Source organism: Pleurodeles waltl, chromosome 10 (genome assembly GCF_031143425.1).
Source record: "Pleurodeles waltl isolate 20211129_DDA chromosome 10, aPleWal1.hap1.20221129, whole genome shotgun sequence".
Classification (NCBI taxonomy): domain Eukaryota; kingdom Metazoa; phylum Chordata; class Amphibia; order Caudata; family Salamandridae; genus Pleurodeles; species Pleurodeles waltl.
Window position 1 is genome coordinate 89,287,078 of NC_090449.1, and position 25,195 is coordinate 89,312,272.

At 44.4% G+C, this 25,195-nt stretch overlaps 1 protein-coding gene across 3 annotated transcripts in view; it reads left to right on the top strand.

The window, feature by feature from the left end:
- Positions 1-25,195, top strand: part of TRRAP (transformation/transcription domain associated protein) — a 1,102,174-nt gene that overhangs the window by 25,623 nt on the left and 1,051,356 nt on the right. For all 3 annotated transcript variants that reach the window (XM_069209830.1, XM_069209829.1, XM_069209828.1), the window contains exons 5-8: positions 6,766-6,870; positions 7,864-7,947; positions 8,131-8,187; positions 24,013-24,138. In XM_069209830.1, the coding sequence (XP_069065931.1) occupies positions 6,766-6,870; positions 7,864-7,947; positions 8,131-8,187; positions 24,013-24,138 (372 nt within the window). The remainder of the gene's footprint in view (positions 1-6,765; positions 6,871-7,863; positions 7,948-8,130; positions 8,188-24,012; positions 24,139-25,195) is intronic.

Sequence of the window (25,195 nt, forward strand, 5' to 3'; positions counted from 1 at the left end):
GGTTGGCAGTCAGGTTACCCCCTGTCCAAGCAAGGGCCATCACTCTAGTCAGGGTAAACCTCCGCTAACCCCTGCTCACCCCCTTGGTAGTTTGGCACGAGCAGGCAGGCTTAACTTCAGAGTGCTAGGTGTAAAGTATTTGTACCAACATACACAGTAACTTAATGAAAACACAACAAAATGACACAACACAGGTTTAGAAAAATAGAGAATATTTATCTAAACAAAACACGACCAAAATGACAAAAATCCAACATACACAAGTCAAGGTATTAATTAAAAAGCAAAAATAGTCTTAAATCCTTGGATAAACAGATAAAACACTGTTAGCGTGAAAATTACCTGGGTCGCATTAAAGTAGCATGCACAGGCGAGTGTGTGGCGAAAAGGGTAATCGGTCTGTCGATTTTTCACCCACAAGCGAGCTTGTGCATCGTTTCTCCTTCTCCGGTTGGACCGGCGCGCATCATTTTTCCTCCCAGCAAGGGAGTAATGCGTGGATCTGGGCAGTTGTTGCGTTGTTTTTCCACGCCCTGCAAGGTTTGCATCGAAAATCCTGCCGCACAGTGATAGCAAAACTGCGCTGTGTGGGTTGTGATGATACCAGCCTCCGCCATCGATGCGGCGCATCGTTTCTCCAGCTGCGTGCATTGATCTCCCAGCCGCGCTGCATGCGCTGCGTTGATTTCAGCCGCAGAGCCGGTGGCGCATAGTTTCTTCAGCTGCTCTCGGAGGTTGCGTTGGAAATTTCCCTGCACTGCGGTCGGTGCATGGATTTTCAGGCTTGGTCTGCCAGTTTCGCCTGTCGAGGCCCCAGTAACTGGATAGGGCACCACTTGGCAGGGCAGCAGTCTCCGCAGAGAGTCCAGGTGCTGGCAGGGCAAGTCTTTGATGGCTCTGAGACTTCAACAACAGGAGGCAAGCTCAGGACAAGCCCTTGGAGATTTCTTTACAAGCTTGAATGCACAACAAAGTCCAGTCTTTGTCCCCTTTCACCAGACAGAAGCAGCATCTGCAGGATAGCGCCACAAAGCACAGTCACAGGCAGGGCAGCACTTCTCCTCAGCTCTTCTCCAGGCAAAGGTTCCTCTTGATGTCCAGAAATGATCTAAAGTCTGTGGTTTTGGGTGCCCTTCTTATACCCATTTTTCCCTTTGAAGTAGGCTTACTTCAAATAAAAGGCTCTCTTGTTTGTGAAATCCTGCCATGCCTAGGCCAGGCCCCAGACACACACCAGGGGGTTGAAGACTGCATTGTGTGAGGACAGGCACAGCCCTTTCAGGTGTGAGCGACCACTCCTCCTCTCCCGCCTAGCACAGATGGCTCATCAGGATATGCAGGCTACACCCCAGCTCCCTTTGTGCCAATGTCTAGAGCAGTTGTCTCCAAACGTTTTAATGCTGCGCCCCCCCCCCCCCCCCCCCAGTTGAAAAAAAAAATCACTGGACCCCCCCTCAGAATTTTTCACAATTATTTTACAAAGGTGGCAATGTTTAAATATGTCTAGATGTATTTAAACATTGCAGATAAGTACTGTTGCCTTTTTAAAATGCAATAACATGTTTCTGCTTAAAACAAAGCCCTATTATCTGAGTAATGCTTCTTTTGGCCAGATCCTGAAGCCCCCGGGGTCACTTGAGGCCCCCCAGTTTGAAGACGCCTGGTCTGGAGAGAGGTGCAACCAGCCCAACTATCCAACTGACCCAGACAGGGAATCCATAAAATGGCTGAGTCCCAGAATGGTTTTTAGCAAGAAAATGCTCACTTTCTAAAAGTGGCATTTTCAAACACACAATCTTAAAATCAACTTTACTAAAAGATGTATTTTTAAATTGTGAGCTCAGAGACCCCAAACTGCACATGTCCATGCGCTCCCAAAGGGAATCCTCACTTTAATCATATTTAAAGGCAACCCCCATGTTAACCTATGAGAAGGATAGGCCTTGCAACAGTGAAAACAGAATTTGGCAATATTTCACTCTTATGTCATATAATGTGTTTTATATGTCCTACCTTAAACATACACTGCACCATGCCCATGGGGCTACCTAGGGCCTACCTTAGGGGTGCCTTACATGTAAGATAAGGGAAGGTTTAGGCATGGCAAGTGGGCACACTTGTCAAGTCGAATTGGCAGTTTAAAACTGCACACACAGACACTGCAATGGCAGGTCTGAGCTATCTTTACAGAGCTACTGTTGTGGGTGGCACAACCAGTGCTGCAGGCCAACTAGTAGCATTTTATTAACAGGCCATGGGCACCTCTAGTGTATTGTACTAGGGACTTACCAGTAAATAAAATATGCCAATCATGGAAATCCAATCAACCATACAATTTACACAGAGAGCAAATGCAGTTTAGCACTGGTTAGCAGTGGTAAAGTGCTCAAAGTTCAAAAGCCAACATAAACAGGTCAGAAAAAATAGGAGGAAGGAGGCAAAAAGATTGGGGATGACCCTGCTACAGGGGAAAAGTCCAACAGTGATGGTTGCTTGTTTTTAACATGGCTTAATCAAATGTTTTCCCCTGTCTCAATTATTATGCCACAGTGGAACCTGCATATAGTCCTCACATTCATGATATGTTTCTTTCAAGCCTATACTTAATAATACCTTGAGGCTTCTAACTCTGAATTGTTTCTCATTGCAGACACTTTGGTGCATTGTGTCAGTATGTGTCAAGTGCTGTTTGTCCAGCTACTAACGTCACACTTAGCAAGCTGCTACTTTGAACTCGTGCATCATTAAAAAAAAAAATAAAGTTGCATCGTCCTTCTGTGTGGAGCAGTCTTTCACTATTCCTGCATTCTTCTCCCTGCTACAACCCTTTGAGGAGGAGAAACTATATCAGTTGTGTAAGGAAATGCCTCCTTGGCATGGTTGCCCCCTGACTTTTTGCCTTTGCTGATGCTATGTTTACAATTGAAAGTGTGCTGAGGCCTGCTAACCAGGCCCCAGCACCAGTGTTCTTTCCCTAACCTGTACTTTTGTATCCACAATTGGCAGACCCTGGCATCCAGATAAGTCCCTTGTAACTGGTACTTCTAGTACCAAGGGCCCTGATGCCAAGGAAGGTCTCTAAGGGCTGCAGCATGTCTTATGCCACCCTGGAGACCTCTCACTCAGCACAGACACCCTGCTTGCCAGCTTGTGTGTGCTAGTGAGGACAAAACGAGTAAGTCGACATGGCACTCCCCTCAGGGTGCCATGCCAGCCTCTCACTGCCTATGCAGTATAGGTAAGACACCCCTCTAGCAGGCCTTACAGCCCTAAGGCAGGGTGCACTATACCATAGGTGAGGGTACCAGTGCATGAGCATGGTACCCCTACAGTGTCTAAACAAAACCTTAGACATTGTAAGTGCAGGGTAGCCATAAGAGTATATGGTCTGGGAGTTTGTCAAACACGAACTCCACAGCACCATAATGGCTACACTGAAAACTGGGAAGTTTGGTATCAAACTTCTCAGCACAATAAATGCACACTGATGCCAGTGTATATTTTATTGCAAAATACACCCCAGAGGGCACCTTAGAGGTCCCCCCTGAAACTTAACCGACTATCTGTGTAGGCTGACTAGTTCCAGCAGCCTGCCACACTAGAGACATGTTGCTGGCCCCATGGGGAGAGTGCCTTTGTCACTCTGAGGCCAGTAACAAAGCCTGCACTGGGTGGAGATGCTAACACCTCCCCCAGGCAGGAGCTGTAACACCTGGCGGTGAGCCTCAAAGGCTCACCCCTTTGTCACAGCACCGCAGGACACTCCAGCTAGTGGAGTTGCCCGCCCCCTCCGGCCCGGCCCCCACTTTTGGCGGCAAGGCCGGAGAAAATAATGAGAATAACAAGGAGGAGTCACTGGCCAGTCAGGACAGCCCCTAAGGTGTCCTGAGCTGAGGTGACTCTAACTTTTAGAAATCCTCCATCTTGCAGATGGAGGATTCCCCCAATAGGGTTAGGATTGTGACCCCCTCCCCTTGGGAGGAGGCACAAAGAGGGTGTACCCACCCTCAGGGCTAGTAGCCATTGGCTACTAACCCCCCAGACCTAAACACGCCCTTAAATTTAGTATTTAAGGGCTACCCTGAACCCTAGAAAATTAGATTCCTGCAACAACAAGAAGAAGGACTGCCTAGCTGAAAACCCCTGCAGAGGAAGACCAGAAGACAACAACTGCCTTGGCTCCAGAAACTCACCGGCCTGTCTCCTGCCTTCCGAAGAACTCTGCTCCAGCGACGCCTTCCAAAGGGACTAGCGACCTCTGAATCCTCTGAGGACTGCCCTGCTTCGACGACGACAAGAAACTCCCGAGGACAGCGGACCTGCTCCAAAAAGACTGCAACTTTATCCAAAGGAGCAGCTTTAAAGAACCCTGCAATCTCCCCGCAAGAAGCGTGAGACTTGCAACACTGCACCCGGCGACCCCGACTCGGCTGGTGGAGAACCAACACCTCAGGGAGGACCCCCGGACTACTCTACGACTGTGAGTACCAAAACCTGTCCCCCCTGAGCCCCCACAGCGCCGCCTGCAGAGGGAATCCCGAGGCTTCCCCTGACCGCGACTCTCTGAAACCTAAGTCCCGACGCCTGGAAAAGACCCTGCACCCGCAGCCCCCAGGACCTGAAGGACCGGACTTTCACTGCAGAAGTGACCCCCAGGAGTCCCTCTCCCTTGCCCAAGTGGAGGTTTCCCAGAGGAAGCCCCCCCTTGCCTGCCTGCAGCGCTGAAGAGATCCCTTGACCTCTCATTGACTTCCAACACTGCACCCGGCCGCCCCCGCGCCGCTGAGGGTGAAATTTCTGTGTGGGCTTGTGTCCCCCCCGGTGCCCTACAAAACCCCCCTGGTCTGCCCTCCGAAGACGCGGGTACTTACCTGCTGGCAGACTGGAACCGGGGCACCCCCTTCTCTCCCTTGAAGCCTATGCGTTTTGGGCACCACTTTGAACTCTGCACCTGACCGGCCCTGAGCTGCTGGTGTGGTAACTTTGGGGTTGCTCTGAACCCCCAACGGTGGGCTACCTTGGACCAAGAACTGAACCCTGTAAGTGTCTTACTTACCTGGTAAAACTAACAAAAACTTACCTCCCCCAGGAACTGTGAAAATTGCACTAAGTGTCCACTTTTAAAATAGCTATTTGTGAATAACTTGAAAAGTATACATGCAATTGAAATGATTCAAAGTTCCTAATGTACTTACCTGCAATACCTTTCAAACAAGATATTACATGTTAAATTTGAACCTATGGTTCTTAAAATAAACTAAGAAAAGATATTTTTCTATACAAACCCTATTGGCTGGATTTGTCTCTGAGTGTGTGTACCTCATTTATTGTCTATGTGTATGTACAACAAATGCTTAACACTACTCCTTGGATAAGCCTACTGCTCGACCACACTACCACAAAATAGAGCATTAGTATTATCTCTTTTTACCACTATTTTACCTCTAAGGGGAACCCTTGGACTCTGTGCATGCTATTCCTTACTTTGAAATAGCACATACAGAGCCAACTTCCTACAAGTTGGACTCAAAGCGGGCTTTCCCTTCAAAATTGATAAAACTGAATGAAGAGCACTGTGTAGGCAGACATCTGTTTGTTGGGTTAGCTGGTGGTGAGTGTCGTGTACATCAAGCAGTGTTATGACTTTGCTAAGAAGTATCCTCTTGATGTCCTTGGGGCTCATTTCACCAGAGCAAAATGCGCCACCACCCCCTTGCCTCAGGATGTTCTGTTTTGGTTTCTTTAGTTTTATTTTTGCCTGGCAGTCACATGAACATCTATAAGTGTTTTCCCCATACACTGCAGCATTGCTTCTCACATATACCGGGAGGTTCATTTTTCCAGCTCAGTCGTGCAGGTCTTTGTACAACGTCCACTCTTCAGGCACACCTCCTTGAAGAAGGTGTACTGTTTCACAGTATGAGGAAACTCCATTTAGACTTAACTGTCAGAAGAATAAATTACTTATCTTCAGTTCTACTTTGTAACTGCAGATATCCCACCGCCCACCCTCCTTCCCATTCTTAGAAGTGCACTTTAGGGAAATAAAGAAGTTCCAATTTAGATTTGCACAAGGTCTGTATTTCTCAGTCTGTCAATCTCATTCCGAGCCTGAGGTGTGGAGAAGACCAGTAATGAAATGGTCAACAGCACGCAGGAATGGTGCCTATATGTGGCTAAGAATTGTCGTGTCTGCATGGAGAGTGGAGTCACAAAACATACCAAAGCTAAAGCATGCATTACCTAAGGTAAGTAACGTATTCGTTTAGTTTATAAAAGCAAAGTGAATAAATAAATAAGTTTGTGACCCATTGCCAAAGATCAGGTTTTGTGGGTAAAAAAAGAAAGAAACTACAGGATTTGTGGGAGTAGGTGGAAATTATTGGATGGAAAATTCATGATTTAATGATATAATTAACACAATTGCAGATATTCACTTACCATATATCACTGTATCCAAGTTAGAAAGACGAGGGACAAATGAGTCAAAACTTTTTTTTTTAAACTGTTATATCGAGCTTAGCAGTTTAATTACAGTAAAAGGGAAGACAAACAGAACAGCCGGGTATTCTGTGGCATCAGCCTTTAGGGACATTAGAGGCAGAGTTAGGGGATACAGAATTTTTTGATTTTTGTTTATGAATGTGTTTTTTTCTGTTTTCCCTGTTTTATAAGCACAGTTAGCAGAGATCTAATGAGAAATGTGTTCTTTCATCTGTTAATGACAGTTACTAATTACAGCATTTTAAATATTTTACTTTCTAGCAATTGCGGAAACTTGTGCTTGAAATAATCCACAGAATTCCTACCAATGAACATCTGCGCCCACACACAAAAAACATTTTATCTGTGATGTTTCGCTTTCTGGAGGTACATTTTTTTAATTTTAACATTTTGATCTATTTTTATGGCTATCACACATTTTACTTGCAGCACTGTTTTGTATGAAGGAGTTATTTGTGAGATGATAGGGCAAGAGAACTTCTAACAAGCAACTTGTCATTCACTGAGATCACATTTGGTTCGTTATTCCGTGGCTTCCCACAGGAAGATAACACTGGTCTTCCTTTCATCCTTTTTTGGATCATATTTGAAAGATTAGCACAGAGCCTACATTCTTATTGCAATGTTTTTAGTGAGTGCTTGCTGTTATGCCACATGTTGAGTTAGATTTCTTGACTAGAAATCCTTGGTAACTTTTTTTCTGTTGTAATGTCAGCTTCCAAATTTAATTTGTGTAGTTTGCTATGTGTTCGACCTGCAGACGCTACACAAGTGTAAACTACTTTTCTGAGACCTGTGTTTTGTATGTACAGTGTGTGGTAAACACTTCCATATTTTTTTTTTTTTTTTTTTTTTTTTTTTACATCTGTCTACAAACCCAGGATGATTTTGCTGTTGTACTGTAGTATCTGTCTGTTGTGGTTGGAAATTGTAGTATCCCCCAGGATAGTCTGTTTAAAAAAAAAAAAAAGAAAAAAAAAAAAAAAAAAAGTCTGCATTGACTTTATGGTTCTAGCCATTGTGCAAATGGTGTTATTGTTGCTCCCTTCTCGGATCTGCGTGCTCTTTTAACTATATTTGCAAACATGATCAGGCATTTAAATTACCTGCTTTATTATTGTCTGGTAGATAGCTGATAAGGACTTGAGGGGGTCATGCTTGCACTGTCTACTCTGATAGCTCAAGGGCTTTTACATCATACAACTCCACTCAATGATGTCCTGTTTTTGAAAATTAATTGATTTAGCAGTGAAGAGCCAATATCTTTGCTCCTACCAAAGGGATGGAAAAAGCTCACTAGTTTGGCATTCCTGGAATGTGCTATCAACTGTTACATTGATCTTTTACTGTTTCCTACAGAGTGAGAATGAAGAAAATGTTCTTATCTGCCTGAGGATAATAATTGAGCTCCACAAACAGTTCAGGCCGCCTATCACTCAAGAGGTAAGCATTGGTCTTGAAACATTTGGTGTAATGCGTCCAGCACCTTCATTAAAAATTAAATTATCAATGAGGAGCTTGTATGCTTAGTCTTAATCACCTGTCTTGCTTTCAAAGGTGACTTTATTGGTACAGTTTACTACTTGTTTATGATTATCTCCCCTTTTTTTTTTTTTTTTTGTTTAGATTCACCACTTTTTGGATTTTGTAAAACAGATTTACAAAGAGCTCCCTAAAGTTGTGGTATGTATCACATTCATTGCCTTGGCGGTTATATGTTTGAATGACAAGTCCAATGTAAAAAATAATAATAATAATAATCTGGTTGTACCTAATGCTGTACAGTGTCACACATAGTTATCTTTCTAGAAGCTGTGTCAGCATGTGGCCAGTTGGTTTGGTGATGATTGTCAGTCTGTGACCTTGTAAATAGGACGTACATTATTATTTTTGCTTCTACTCTGATGAAATATTTATATTTTTAAAGTGGGAACAAGGTTTTTGATGCAGATAACCTTTGATCCGGCAGGTCCATTAGGGTCTGTGACTCCTCCTGAGGGGGCTGAGATTAATAAAGTATACTGAAATAACCAAGCAAAATTGCAATCTCACAAGCATTGTGAAATGTGAAGGAATTTAAAATGTCTTAGCAATTGTGAAGGACATTTTTAATTTTAGGCAGTCCTCTTAAAATTTCTGTACTGCCCATTAAACAATGTATATAATCATATGTAATTAACCAGAAAAAACTACTTATCCCATGAGTCTTTGAAACTTGAACATCATCCGTCAATAGTAGAGCTCTCATTCCCTTTATAATCATTCACATAGAATAAGCACTTCCTTTTTTCTGTGTGTGGTTTCTCATGCTGACGTCCTATGGAACTAAAAATCATGTTTCTGCTCTGATCTTACAAAAAAGAAAGAATATTAAGTTTTACATTCTATATCTCCTAAACAGCAGTCCTCAAACTCTGCATATCATCATTGTTCCTATATCAAGCATTGTAATGGGACGAAACCTACTTATTCCTCCAGGCATGATCTTTCTGCCAAAATAGAGGGAGGGAATGCTATGGACCATAATAATTGGGTAGGGTAATCCTTGCCTCTGTGTTATTGATACAATTGAAACTTACCTTCTTGATTATTACAAAAGTTTGCATTCTGTGTCTGGGCTGGAGGCTCGGACTATGCAGGCTCTGACCCTACTGACCACCATTTAGGCTATTTGCAACACTGGTTTGCAATAATATGTTTTAAAGGTGAGTCAGAGGACCAGTCCACCATAACAGTTCTCCTCCAAGCGGCCACCTCTGAGAAAAGGGCTTTGGAAAGCCATAGCTCAGTTGGTGGAATGTGCCCCAAGCACATGGGTATCTGCTTGCTTCTTGCACAATCCACTTCACTCACTGAGACGAGACCAGTAAACATTTTCTTTAGGGCTGTGAATCATTTAATTGTACCTAAAGCACAGGGCTCTGTATGTCCTGAGGCATCCTACCACTCTTGTAATGGGTTTGATTCTCCTATAAATGGTGAAGAACACCCTGACTGGGGTAAACATCCTTGGAGTGATATATAGATAGTGCTTACACATTGAAAACCTTCTTACATAATATAAGATATAACAAAATCACAAGCTTACCTGTTCCTTCCAGGATAGAAGTTTGTTGTCCTACCATGACTACAACAGTGCAAGCACTACATTTACATCCCAGCACAGAATATCTAGGCTCTGGGGGAATGGATAGTCTAATCTCCTTTAAAGTCTGCATACTAGAGCACGTTCTCCGGCCATAATATCTGAAAAGGGCAGATGGCCCTCCGAAATGGCTGACTGGCTGTCATTGATGGGTCTGGTAAGCCATTCCTGTAGGATCTTATGGTGTGGCATCCTATACTGAGTCCAGGCAACCCTTAGTGATAGTGAATAGGTGTCCAAATAGCAGAAGCTCTATAGGGGTAGCTGAGACGAGCAGCTAAAGCTTATTCAGGAGGAATGTACCACAATAGTAACTCACAAGAATGAACCACACAAGTGTTTGGAAAAATAAATAGTTATTTATTACAGCACTACTACTAGACTAGCATTGGTATATATCCCTTTGTAGATTATTTATTTATATATATATATATATATATATATATATATATATATATATATATATATATATACATATACACAAAATAACCAGCAGAAATAGCATAAAATACACAGGGACCTATGGGGACGGGTGGTCTAACCATATACTGAGTAAGTGAAATGGTAAATCCAACTAAAGGAAGTATGGTAGTTACCTAGTTGCAGAGTGGTTACCCACCCAGTCGTCCCACGGGCTAACACAGGGAAGTAGTGGTTGGAGTTTGTGCGGTTCAGGACCCTTCACAGCGAACCCCGAGGAAACCAGCAGACAAGTGGAAGATTGGATATAGCCCCCCCCCCACCCTAGGATTTCCAAAAGACAGGAGTACTACACCAGAGACCCGGGCGCAGAGGGGACAAGGGACCCTCTATGAAGTCAGAGGAATCCTCTGATTCTCCAGCTGCTGTTCTGACCTGTGGACCAGGCCGGTGGACCTAGGGGGCAGATTCTAGACGTGGAGGACCTGAAAAGGAAGGGGACAGAGGTCAGCACCCTCGGAGACGCCCAGGTGGCGATGTTGGCAATTATCACCCTCCTAGAGGTGTAGTTCCTGCATGTCGGTGGAAAGAGAAGTCCAGCTGGTGGATCTAGGAGCTGAAAAAGGTACTAGGAGTCGTCTACGAGCTGTCCCTTGTTGGTTGCCGGATTGCTGGATGGTCAGTGACGCACTGGGAAATGCAAGAAGGAGCTGAAGGTGGATTTGTAGAGTTTTGGGGACATCAAGATCAGGAGACTCTACCCTTGAGGCGGGGTCGGGGCTGATCCTCAGCACCCAGGAAGGCCAGCAGAAGTTGTTGGAGCCCCCACGAATGGCCCACAGGCGATGAACATAGGGAGTCACAAGGAGGCCTCAGCAGCACAACAAATCAGAAGTCCTACATTACCGGAGTTGCAGAGCAGGGGTTGATCTTTGAATTGCAGAGTGCTGCAGCCGGGGCTTCTTGGTGCCTGAAGATCTCCTGGAGGAAGAGTCAACAAGCCTTTGCAAGAGCAACAGTTGTGGTGCACAGTGGTTCCAGTCCAGTGGCAGGAGCAGGGGCACACAGTCTTCCTTGGTCAGAAAACAAGCAGGAGGCCACAGACCCATGACCTGTGATGCAGAGCCTTTCGATGTCCGTGGAACTGCAGACCCCACCAGCAGGCCAACGTTGTTGTGAGGTGCCTGCAGATGCCGGAGAGTGACTCCTTCCCTCCAAAAAGATACCTTCGTACTTCCAGGTGCAAACAGAGGCCTTATGACCCAGGAGGAGGCGCAGCCTTGGATGTTGCAGAATTCTTGCAGTATCCAGAGAAACAGTGTTGCTATGGGAGCCTTTGCACCGGACTCAGACGTGTTTTGGTTCCAAAGCAGACCAACAGTGGTTCCAGAGGCCAGGAGCAGAAGATGTCTTGCAGAGAGTTCCTTGTAGAGTCTTGCTCGATGAATCTGAAGACCCACCCTCGGGGAGGCCCTTAAATAGCCCTAAAAGAGGGTTGGTCACTGTAAAGTGACCCACCTATCATAGGGGGTCAGGGGAATCGTCTACCTGCCCTTCCCAGTCAAATGCTCCTAGGGAAGTCCCTCCCCTGTCCTTTGTGCAGTTTCACACCAGAGCGAGTACCAGGGATTTCTGAACTGGTGCAAACCAGATTTTGCAAGGAGGGCACCAAATGTGCCCTTCAAAGCAGTCTGGTGGCTCAGAGGCCACCCCAACCCAGCCCTCAGACACCTAATACAGGGGGAGGTGGTCGCACATCTCCCTTGCAATAAATCCTTTGTTCTGCCTTTCTCTGCCTGAGCCAGGCTCACCAGCAGGAGGGCAGGACAGTGTCTGGGGTCGGCAGCAGTGTGGGCTGGCAGCCAGACCCCGTAAGGCTGCACAGGCGGAACTGGGGGATCCTCTAAGGAGCCCCCAGAGTATGGAGAATCAAGTAACTAGCACCGGAATCGGTCTATCCCAACAGGCTTGATACCAAACATGCCTAGGATCGGAGAAACCATTGTGTAGTTGGACCAGTGTCCACTACATACTTTAAGATGGTTTCCCCACAACTACAAACCCCAGGGAATGGAGTCTGGGGATTGTAGAGGTCCCTGCTCATGTAAGGGTTCCCTCACACTTAGGGACATGCAACATGCCCTTGGGCTGAAGGGCCCACCAAAGTGGTGAGTTACAGTGAAGTGCAATGACGAGGATATAAGGAAAGCACCATTTCCCGCGGGCTGCAAAGCAAGCCAGCAGACGGGTTACATGGTCTCTCATGGGTGTCATAATACATGCTTCAGCCCACGGGGGGGGAGAGAGCCCCCCTGGTGTACCGATGCCCTGGGTACCTAAGTACCATGTACTAGGGACTTGCGTAGGTGCACCCGTATGCCAGTTGTGGGTGTAAAAAGTTTATCAGCAACCAAATTTAGAGGAGAGAGCACTAACACTGGGGTCCTGGTTAGAAGTATCACCGTGAACTACAGTCTAAACACACTGACAGGCAAAGAGTGGGGGTAATTATGCTAGAAAGATCTAACTTTTCTACAATTCCCACCAAGCCAGTTCTGAGCGGAAATTCACTATACATACTTCATCTGTCCCTCATGGGATTAAAACCCCCTTTGCTGACACCAGCTTGACGAACTCCTCCATGCTGAACTGTATCACTTGACCTTGGAATCTGCACATGCTCTTGTGATGCGTTAGCAGCTCGTCTTGATAGGTCTGGGATTTCCCAGCATCCCCTGTAACATTCCATGCCCCAAACATGTGATTTATCTCTGATACCAATTGGTTTAATTTGCCATGAGCATCCTTCAGCAGACTCTGAGTCCTGGGAAGTGAGATTGGTGAATCCATGCAAAGTTCCAAAAGAACTTGATACCAAACTTGCGATCTCCAAACTGGTGTCACCAGTTAAATCTCCGCCCTCTGTCTCCTGACTTCCGCCGTCATCCTAATGATCATCATGTATGGGGAAGCCGTACCCCAGTTCTTCACTCCAATCCTGCAGGAATGCTTCTGTCGCCTCAACCAACGGTTCCAGACACCACCTGAAGAAGCGTGGTAGTAGAAGATCTAGGCATCAGCTCCTAAAACAACTGGATCCAATTGCCTTGAAATGGAAACCTTCATATGCCTGGAGTGCCAGTCTGCTGTCTGATTCAATCTTCCCTGTCTGATTCAATCTTACGGGTGAGTACTCAGCTGTCACCGAAATCCTATGTTGTAGGCAGTGGTGCTTGAACTCCCTAGCTAAGTCCGCTAAGGGTTTGGACCTCTTACTTCCTAGGCGGTTTATGTATCAGACTGCTGATACATTGTTCATCATTAGAACAATGGAGCAAGACACTTTGTTCACCCCCAAAGTCTTCACCGAGAAGGGTCCCTGCAGACGTTACAGACAGTTGATGTGCAGTGTTTCTTCGCTTTCAGACCATGGATGTCCTGCAGTAATATTCACAAAGGAGGCCCCTCAGACTTGTCGACTGGTGTCCGATTCTATGCCTCGATACGTGCCATGCCAAAAATGGCCCTGATGTTCCAAACATGCATGTGGTTGAGCCACCACTAGATCTGTTCTCGCCTCCTGAGAGAGGGCCACTTCTTCTACATACATCAATCCTTGTTGGAGGTGCCTCGCCTTCAGCCTCTGAAGTGCCCTGTAGTGCAACTAGGCTGGGAAAATTGCTTGGATGGAGGATTCTAAGAGACCCACAATCGAGGAGAGATATCTTCTCCTTCTTCAGTGTTTTGTGCAGCTCCCTGCATATTAGAACTTTCATTCTGTGAAGTAATCTCGAGGACTGTTGAACTGAACCTGTGAAAACCTCAGGAACACAAGCTTCTGAGTAGGTATGAAGTCAGACTTCTGGTCGCTTATAACAAACCCCAGATCCTGATACAGCTAACCGAAGGTGACCATGCAGATGTGCCGGATGCATCAAGAAAATAGTGTCCAAGTACGCGATGAGCCTGACACTTTAAGCGCAAAGCCACTCAATGGCTGGCCGAAGCACCATTTTGGTAAAACCTCACATTGGGAAGTATAGTCTGAATGGGAGGTGTGTTAATTTGTAGACCTGACATTCCCACTTGAACTGCAGAAAACACCTGTTTGGTGGGAAAATGTGTATTGTGGTATAAGTATCCTTCAGGTCTCTTCTCATTAACCAATCGATTGGGAGAAGGATGTCCCTGAGGAGGTGCATGCCATCAATTTTGAAGCAGCAATATACTGTTGTCTACAAGCCCGGTGCCCTTTGTCCTTCTCCATCAAAATAATGTTGCTGCAAAAACCTCTCGGTGGAGAGAAGAGGGCACCATTGCCCCTTCACTGTATGAATGCGTACCATCTGATCTACAGTCACTGCCTGAGAAATGTAAAATGTTGTGGGACAGGTTTGTTCATGTAGGATTCTGTAAAAATCTGTGTGAAAACCCACATTGGTTTGAAGTACCCACTCATCCCCAGTTATTTTCCTCCCACATGTGTATGAATCATTGTATGTATTTATTCACACACACAGAGAATGAGTGAAAGGCGCCTAGCTGTACTCTCCCAGAGTATACTGTCAAACACATCAAAGTAGTTAAGCCATTAAAACCTTAGTGAAAGAAGTAAATAAACATGGATTCCTGTCCATTATATGTGTCTATGACCTGCACTACAGTCAACCTATGGGTTCATCCAAGAATTGGAGTGGACTCCTCGCCCACTGATCGTGGCATGCTTCATCATAGGCAGTCTATCCACACCCTGTTAAGGTGATACGAGGACAGACTCAACCAAAATTCTTTGAAGTGCTTTGAAAAATTTCAGCTGGTTATAAGCAGGGATCAAGATACTCTAATAAAAATACCTGTTTGTATACCTCAAAGTTTTTCTTTATTAAAGTTTACCAAATTTATTAATAAAATCAATTTTTTGGGGTCTCTTATTGGGTACAAAGTTCAAACGCACCCTGATCATAAGCCAACGTGTTTCATCCCTTCTCAATAAGCCCTATTGGTATAGGGACCTTTGTCAGGGCTATATCATCTTTCCCTGCTTATCACTAGAACATCTCCTACACATATGTGAGGCCCAATGCTCTCACCTGATACTGGAGGATCTTGCCTTCCAAAGTACCTTAGAAAATGGATATAAAAATAAAATTGTTACTCTGACCCATACCTGGTTAGACTGTGGAAACAAGTGTTAGATTTGGTTAATTTACTTATTTCTGGATAATAGCCTACATCTCAAACTAATCTCATTGAGCTATCCATTTGACTTATCTGACTATTTAGGCATCTGTGGGAATTACCCCCTTATCCGCTCCTACATCATCACTTGTCTCTTGAGAGTGGGGTTATGTCTCATTCAGTGAAGTCAAGACCTTCCTAAACCTAATGTTGTGTCCAATGCTAGTATCACCTATAGCATAGATACAACAAACCCAAGCGTAATCCTTAACCTGCTAACTTTCCTTTTTAGGCTTTATGCATGTTACTTTGTAACATAATATTCAGTGATGGCGACGTGTTAGTACGTGCACCCAGTCCTCTATGCTATTTTTTAAGACACTTCAATGTGCTTTGGAGAAGTGGTAAAATCCACCATGTCAGACATTCTCAAATTTGGTTCCTTAGGTGGTAATGTTTTAAACTGATGTGAGCTGGTTAAATGACCTATTATATTTATCCATACCTCACATTTGGCAACCCCACACTTATTTCAGCTAATTACTGAATAGTCCAAAGGCCTGTTAGCTGTAGCCTATTAGCTGTAAAGCCAGATCATAATGGGGGATTATCAAAGTCAATCTAAACATACTTACATGGTCAATGAATCAAGGTCAGGCCTCCATCTCCCTCATAGATTAATGGCTAATTTACCTGCCCTTCATAGAAGGTTTTTAGTATGTTCTTTATCGTAACAGTATCTCTCGTCATAATCATGGTAGCGCAAATTGCATACAAATCTAGTGATAATAAATTGCTGTGGTATTTGCTGAATGTATTGTGAGGTTGGGATTGACAGCTCTCACAGTTATCGGGTCCCCGTGATATAAAATTAGTAAGCAGCCATTATCCATGCCAGAATCTATTGAGCCTGATTACAGCTCCCGCCAAGGTTTGTTAGACGGGTAGTTTTGAGCATGAAAACAACCCCTTGGTTTCTGATAGAAAAGAGTCAGCGCTCCCCCTCTTACTTTGTCAAGGTACAAACACCGCCGCCTTGCACATATGTTAGCTGCCGTAAGACTGCCAAAGAACAGTTTACATTGGTTAGACTGTATCTTAAGAGTCGGGCGCATGACGTGGATGCCTATGGGAGAAGTAGTTCTGTGTACTGGGCATCCTTTTCTGGGTCTCCGGCCTGCAGCGCAACAATGTTTAAAAAAAAAAATAATAATAATTACATTGTTATATAGGGGAGTTGAGTCAATACTTATTCAAGGGCACTGTGTGGCTGAAAAGACTAACGTCTTAAAAAATTAATGTCAAGCTCCTTAAATTAAGGGTCACTTCAGTGGAGGTATAGTGATCACTTATGTTGGGTGTTCATGGACCGTGGGGGAGCCAAACCCTAGAAGCCACTGACTTCTGGCGTTATTAATCCACTGGTGATGAGAACTGTAATGTGTCCACAAAGGAAAAAGTAACACATTCCTGGTGTATCTTGTACAAAAGTGTAAAAAGCTCATTCAGAGAATAGAAATGAAAGTTCTTATTATTTTTATTTTTTTAAAGATTGAGGAAAGTGGAAACAAAGGGGCCCGTTAGAGTAACAGTCACATGTGGAATTAAATCATAGTCAATCAAGGGACCATTAACTTGGGCTGCAGACTGTCATCGTTGAGGCTCTGCGGCACAGTGGACAATCTATAAATACATCTTTGTTCACGGTTGAACAGTTGCTGCTCATTAGCCTATGGCAACTTCTCAATGACATACCATAATAAGTCGACTTCTGAGTGGCTACAACTCATGAAAAGGGGCATCAATTTTGTGTGAGTTCTTCTGCATCGGAACTTACTTCTGTTTTCGTTTATCCGTATTTTCACTTTGTATTGTCATGCCAATGTATTTCAAACTGCATGGGCAAATCAGAATGTCAGTGCAGTTGGTAGTCGCACAATTTGTGTGATTCTTGAGAACCCCTTGGGTCCAAAAGCCCAAATCAAGTTGCTTCTTCTGTCTAGTTACAGGGCAGACGTTGCACTTACCACATGGAAAGTGGTCTGTGACTGATGGTAGATGCCACATGGTTTGTGCTACAGCTTGCCTTCTTCGTGGTCTTCTGTTAACGAGTAAGTCTTTTAGAGATTTCCCTCCTTTGAAGGCAAACAGAGTTTTTTTGATCCTCAAAGGGCCAGAGTTCAGAATTTTGCAGTGTTTCGAAACATATTTTTTAAGCTGATTGGAGTATGTGCCAAAAGTGGAAACACATATCAAGGCGTCAATAGGCGGTCTTTTAAAGGGTTCCAATAACTGCTTGCTGGCATTATGAGCCAGCTCTCTTGCCTTTTTTATCAGAATGGATGGATACAATCTAGTCGCTATTTTTTCAGAGAGCAACCATGCATGCTTTCTCATAGTCACTTTTGATTGAGCAGTTCCTTCGTAATCTCGGGAATTGTCCAACCTGGTTTTTATTGATACGTTTGATACCTTTCAATAAAGCAAAACTTTCGGGCATAACTCAGGTATTGTTATTAGAGTATCTGGATCCCTGCTTATATCCAGCCGATATTTTATTCAAGGATCTCAAGAATTTTGGTTGAGTCCACCCTGATAGTATCACCATACCATGGTGTGGATAGACAGCCTATGATGAAGCATGCCACAATCACTGGGTGAGGTGTCTACTCCAATTCTTGGATGAACCCATAGGTTGACTGTGGTGTAGGTCATAGACACATGTAATGGGCAGGAATCCATGTCTGTTCACTGTGAATCATTGTAACCTGCCTCCCACATTTGTTGAAAAGGAGTATTGCTTACAGCTTGTTACACCTGGTGCATTACTGGCACGCCGGAAGTCACCTCTGCTGCCACAGTCCCTGCTGTTGTCACAGGTTGGGAAAAGGCTTCCATTGGTCTTGCCTTTGCATGGAGTGTCTCGGCAGGAGCTTCTGTGTGGGGGGGTGAATCGGGGGCTGGAGTGTAGGACCAGTTGGAAGAGTGCCCCCTGCATCTTCTGGGCTCTCCAAAAATCTTATGTCCAAAGATGTAACACACAGACTGCTGCGCCTTATCAAGGGGGAATTAGTCACAAATTAGGTGAGCTCCTTAATAAATTATTTTGCAAAGAGACCACCTTCTGCCACTGGTCCCTCTGCCGTGGTGGCCAATGCTCCCAGCTTGGGGTTTATTTTTATCAAGCGAAAGCGTCTGCGCTCAGTAGATAGTATACAATTTGCATCACCCAGGAAGCAAAACATGCTTTAAGACCATCTGGAGAGGATGTTTGGGTCAATCAAATTGCCAGTCTCTCAGGCATCTTCAGCCATATCCATAGGTTTTGTTAGTAGTCCCATCATGTCAAGTACTTCGCCTAAGAAAAAATAAATTAATAAAAAAAAAGTGTGTGTACATATCTATCTAAAATATATATATATATATATATATATATATATATATATATTTTGTTCGGTCTAGATTTAGACCATTGCAATACGATAAAACAATCATACATAGCAAAGATAAAACTCGTGACCATCATTCAGAAATGCCATACAATTTAAGCTAAAAATGCATCTATAAAAACTGTTAAAACCATAGATTCACGCATAAAAACAATCCTAGTAATAATAATAAGAGAAATCCAAACACTAACAATATACAATATGATGAACTATAAGAATATAAATGAATCCACAATTTTGGGCTGCATTCAATATCAATTAAACTGCACTGTAAATAAAAAAAAAATAAAAAAAAATAAAATTAAAATCACCAGAACCCTTGATTAATGATGGTTAAGGATAAGATATGCAATTCAGAATCCATATCCTAAAGCCCCCCAAAGGGCCTGAGATATTTAAAATCCATACACTGGTTAGGTAAAATTTCCCATCCGAATTGGAATACATGACACCTCACAAGCCTAAAAGTCTGCTAGGCTTGTCCAAGTAAATCTAGTTAGAGTCCCCATCTATAAGCTGAAAAATACCAAATCGACTCAGAGCCCCGATGCTAGGGTGAACCTATAACGAATGGATCAAGCTGCAGACAGATATTTGGTGACTGTGCTTACTACCAGCGTAGATGGATCATATTTGCATATTCTGAAAGCATTATATATATATATATATATATATATATATATATATATATATATATATATATATATATATATATATATTTCTGTAATCGACCATAAAATTACATAATAAATTGAAATATATAAAAAACAATTAAATAAAAATACACAATTCCCCCTCCCACCACACACATAATTAAATACAAGCTCCTCACCCCGAATACACATAAGTAATGTGGACAGCAATGACCTCTTGTGAAGCCTACAAATGTTTATGAAAGGTCCATTATGCTATCTAAAAATTCCCATCCTCTGGGACTTGTCGGCACCCCAAATTCAGATATCCTTACTAAGCTCCATTAAAACTCTATTAAAACAGGTTAGTCTGCAAGTCATAAAAATCAAAATCTATACAGTCATCATCATTTCTGGATTGTAGTTCCCCTTACGGCATCCCCTCCTATCTAATCTGCCAAGCTTGCACTATGTATTTTGCTACCGCAAAAACTATTGATGCCTTCGGATCATATTTAAGGATTCTAAGAACCTTCAGCAGTGCCTTACACCCACAAGCTTACAACCAGCAATTATCCATTTTACTGGGTTGAAAAAAAATATAAAAAGATCTTCAGTTTCTTTTTCCAGTGGCCATTAGGGACAAAACATTGAGGAACCACCTACTTGTCCCATTTTGCCGTTCGTGATCTTAATGGCAAGGTCCATACCTAAATTGGAGGTACATCCGTTTAACGATAGGCGGATACATATCATCCATAAATTCTAAATTGGGGAACATTTGACGTTTAAAAACTGCCCCATCTGGCTCTTGTTGTCATAATTCAGATCTGTCCCAATAAGCTCTCTTCACTTTCCGTCCGGCACCCTTAGCAGCTACTGCTGGTGAATTCCAGAAATCTACCATTCTTAATTTCTTGCACTGCATCTTTCCATTTGTCAGCCAGGGAGAAAACCACCCGTGAATCACAGGAAATTAGATCAATTAAGAATCCCTGTAGGGTGTCAACTCCTCGGTTGTCCAATTTGTCACACAATATATTAGATTTAACATCACCACCAGGTTTATAGGATTAAATGCTAAATCTAACCTAAGTGGGACCAAAGGTGTGCTCTTTGGCAAATTAAACAAACCCCTAATATAATTTTTCCCTGCTGTTGAAAGGGCAGAAGCATCAGCAAACCCCAATATCTTTGCCCCATAAGAGGCTGCTGATGGGGCCGTAGCTTTATATATGTTAAGGACTGGGGACACTGCTCCTCCACCAGTTACCTCCTGCTTGCTGCTAATTTGGTATGCTCTCTGCTTAAGGACAGTTTTACTCTTCTCCGTCTGATGGGCCCAAGTCACTGTATCTCGCAGCCAAACCCCCCAGTGGTTCCCAACCTGTGGTCCGGGGACTTCTGGGGGTCGGCGAAGCTTCCTTAGGGGGGGGTCCAGGACTGCTTAGAAAAATTAATAATATTAACAGATTAGGTCCCCAGCTTCATTAGGGATGGGGGGGGGGGGGCGATTCCAATAACGATTCAGTGGGGTCCCTGGGTTATAGTACTGAAAAATTGGGGAGCCACAGAAGTCAAAAGGTTGGGAACCAGTGCCCTACATAATCAACATATTTGAACTGTTGAATTAAGGAGCGATCAATTTCCATTCTACCCTTCAAAGACCTATAGGTATTTTTCCCCGTGGATTTTGTTTTCAATGGTTTGATTTCCAGACCCCTCGATTTACAAAAGGCCAAAAAAATAATCCAATCCTGCCTTGAGGCCCATAGGAGTTCTAGAGAGAAGCAGGATATCATCTGCAAACATTAATATCGGGAGTGATACTCCAGCTAGCTTTGGTGCGTCAGGCGTACAGTGGGATAACCACTTGAATGCCCAATAATGTAAAGGCTGAAAAGTTATCCTGTAGGGGAGAAAACATTTACTGCAAACGGGTACTCCACAGAAACTCACAGGATCAATCTTCTAGACTTAAGGTGAGTATAGAGCAGGGTCCTAGGCCACACCAAGAGGTCAACTTGGGCAGCACTGGGGTGCAGGGTGCAGCGTTGTAGTTCAGCATCAGATGACCCATTTAAGTCAGTGGGGATCGGTCCAGTCAGAAAGATGCTGCAGGTAGGGACTGGGAGACTAGGGGTTTCGGTTCTTCGAGGCTCTGGGATGTAGGGACACCCGTTGTCCTTTTCTTCTTGGTCTGAAGCGGTCAGGTGCTGAGGTGTCTTGGACTGTTTGGTTTCCTTTAGTGGTGGCGGTAGAAGGAGCCTGCAGGTAGAGGCTGCAGGCATGGACTGGGGGTCCAGTCCAACTGAACTAACAAGTGGGTTCGGGTCTCTTGAGGCTCTGAAGTAGGGGCACCTTTGTCCCTCTTCTCATCGGTCCTGGGTGGCCAGGTGCAGTGGACCATTGAGTTTCCGTTACCCAAGGCTGTTGCAGCTGGCCTGCAGAAGAGACTGCAGGCGTCATTGGGAAGTCTGCAGTGGGTGAACGAAAGTGGACTTTGTATCAGGAGGGCCTGGGAACCGGTCTGACACCCTTGGCCCACTTCATCTCTGCTAGGATGCAGTGGTGCTGTCCGCTGTTGGGATTTGGCTATCCAGAGTTTTCACACTTGTTGGGTTACGTGCAAGATGCATGGGACCAGCTCTGCTGTTCCTTAGGAGTTCCTGGTTCTTGGGTGAAGGTGGCAGTCCTCCCAAGCTTTTGGAGGCACAAGCAGCTGCAGGACAAGACGTCTTTGGCATTCTTGTCGAAGATGGCTGGCAGGCAGGGTTGATGCTGAGTCAGTCACTGGTCTTCAGTTCTCGCTTTTGCACCTCTTTAGTCACACTGGTCACCAGGATCTGATTTTTCTAGTGCCAGGGTCTCTGCTAAATACTGAATTCAGGGGGCCTAAGGGAGTGTAAGGTGGTAGCCAATGGGCTTCTTACCCCTGGGGTCACTATGCCCCCTGTATGCCTTCTTCGTGTGGGAAGTAGGCATAAGCCTGTCCCAGAGTCCCTTAATTTGCCATCACCATAATGGCAGACTTTTTTTTAATTTTGTGTCCAGATCCGGCAGTTCACCTTGGGGTTGGAACTGACCTGAGGTTGGACACGCATCTCTAACTACTAATTTTCCCACCTGTCCATGTGCCAAATGGGCCCTGGGAGAGGGCGGGTCAGCATCTCCTCTGAGGGGAAGCCAAATCTGCATACCAAGGGTGGTGGGCTCTTTGAAGCCCCCTGCCTGGGAATGAATAATTGCAGGTCATCCTTTTGGGAGGGGTATGTTAATACCCCTGCCAGAACAGACTTTGTTCCTGACCACCCAAGAGTGGAGGCTTTCACCCTTGGGTGAGTAATGTCTGTTGGTGGCAGGCTGGTTTAGACTAGTTGCCCAGCACACCAGCAGTTGGTAGGTTTTTCAGCTGGCACCGCTAAGGTTCCCACAAGGGTGCATGTATTAATACATCCATCACTGGAATCATTGAGGGTTTATTAATGCACGATGTTTGATACCAAGCTTGCCTAGTTTCAGTAAGGCCACCATGTAGCTGGGGAACTTGTATTGACCAGTGTCCAGCACACATACCTAAAACTGCTTCCCTGATCACTCACTCTGCTTAAGAATTGACAAAGAAATAGCAGAGGCATATCTGCTCTTGCAGGTATGACCACACATGTAATATAATGTACCCACCTTGCCTTACGAATGGAAGGCCTCGTATAGAGGTATCTTACATATGTTTCATGCCGTGTTCATGGGCATGGCACACGGGCTGTGTGCCATGTCTTATTTTCACTTTTAGCTGCCCCAAGGCGCACAGCCTGCAGTGCAGTCTGCATGAGCTAGGTGAGGGTCCCTGAGGGCGGCACAATACCTGCTGCAGCCCTTGGGGGACCCTCTTTGATATCCATGCCCTAAGAACCTTGGGTACCGTTTACTAGGGACTTGCAGGGGTGCCAAGGGTGTTGTCAATTGGGGAGCAATTGTACAGTTTTAGGGAAAGAGGTCAGGCACTGGGGACCTGGTTAGCAGGAACCCAGTGCACATTCAGTCAATTTTGGTTTGAAAACCAGGCAAAAAGTGGGAGTGAGCATGTCAAAAAGAGGCACTTTCCTACACCATGTTCTTTTGAGTGCTGTACAGCTATATTGAAAGTAATTATGGCTAAAAGCACATTGAGTGCAAAAATACTAAACCCAGAGATTAGAGGGCATTCACAATCATATTGGCATTTTTTCGACCAAAGAATCAGTAGGCAAAATATGCATTGTCGTAAGAGTAGGGGAGCGTGTGATCAAATATTTAAATTTAAGATATCACGTTATCATAAAGGTTAAAGCATAAAGCAAATGGAAAAGGAGGTGAGGTAGAACATAAAGGATATTGTAGTCCGATTTTCAGGATGTATAGAAAAATATACATGTTGTAAAAATGACGATGTAGAAAATAGAAAGGCGAGGGGGCTAAGGAGAGAAATAGGGTCGTAAAGAGCATCAAGAGATAAACTTTATTTTTAATAGTCATTGTGAGTAGGACGGCAGTAGTGTAGCATAAGCAAAGAATAGGTTTGGACATAGAGGAGTGGTTATGATCAAGTTGGAATCCAGAATCGTGCAGTAATACTGATAATAAAATGTGTATTCATGGAATAATTGTTATAGTTTTTGAAAGTTTCATTTTTTTTGGTTTGTAGACACGATACTTTGAGACCCCCCAGGGTATCCCAGACAACACAGTCCCTTCTCCAGAAATGGTTGGTATGATTACTACAATCATTGTGAAGGTTAATCCTGAAAGAGAGGACAGCGAAACAAGAACGGTAAGCATTTCTAAAAAATAAAAATAAAAAATAAAAATAAATAAAGTAGTCTGATAGTCCAAATAATAGTGCAAAGCTAATGAATGGGTAAGAAATCTCAAAAAGGAGTATGGAACGCATATAGACTAATGTTGCAGAATAGAAATTAGTGCGAGCAACTAAGCAAAACAAATACTGTAGAATGTGTCCTGATGCTTGCAGGAGGCTGGCTCAGTTTATTGTGTACACCGATGGTGTGGCACCCTATACTGAGTCCAGGCAACCCTTACTGATGGTGAATAGGTGTCCGGATGGCAAAAGCTCTATAGGGGTAGCTGAGGCGAGCAGCTAAAGCTTATCCAGGAGGAATGTAAAGCACTTGCAATATCACAGTAGTCAGACTCTAACTCACTCACAGGATACTTTATTACAGCACTACAACTATACTAGTATTGGTATATCTCCCTTTGGAGATACCTACACACAATATGCACACACAACCATCAGAAATAGCCTAAAAATACACAAGGTCCTATGGGAGGGCCAAACTGTAAACCAAAAAAGTGTAATGTGAAATAATGAACCCAACCAAGGTAAGTGTGGTAATTAGCTGGGGGAGATCGAAACAACAGAGGGAAGTGAAGTAAGTGTCCCCAGCAACCAGGTGCAAGGTAGTTACCCACCCAGTTGTCCCATAGGCTAACCCAGAGGGTAGTGGTTGTAGTTTGCGGGATCCAGGACCCTTCCCAGTGGACCCCGAGAAAAGCAGCAGACAAGATGAAGGTTGTAGAGTGCCCCCAACCCAGGATAACCAGAAGACAGGAGTACCTACACCAGGGACCCGGATGCAGAGGGAAGAAGGAACTCTATCTGAAATCAGTGAAAGCCTAGGATTGTCCAGCTGGTGTCACGACCCGTGGACCAGGCCGGTGGAACCCAGGAACGGATTCCGGACGTGGAGGGCCTGTGAAGGAAGGGGACAGTCCAAAATCATTGAAGGTGCCCGGGTGGTGCAGGTGGCAGTGCCCACCCTCCTGAAGGTGAAGTTCCTGATCGGTGGAAGTAGTCATCCATCTGT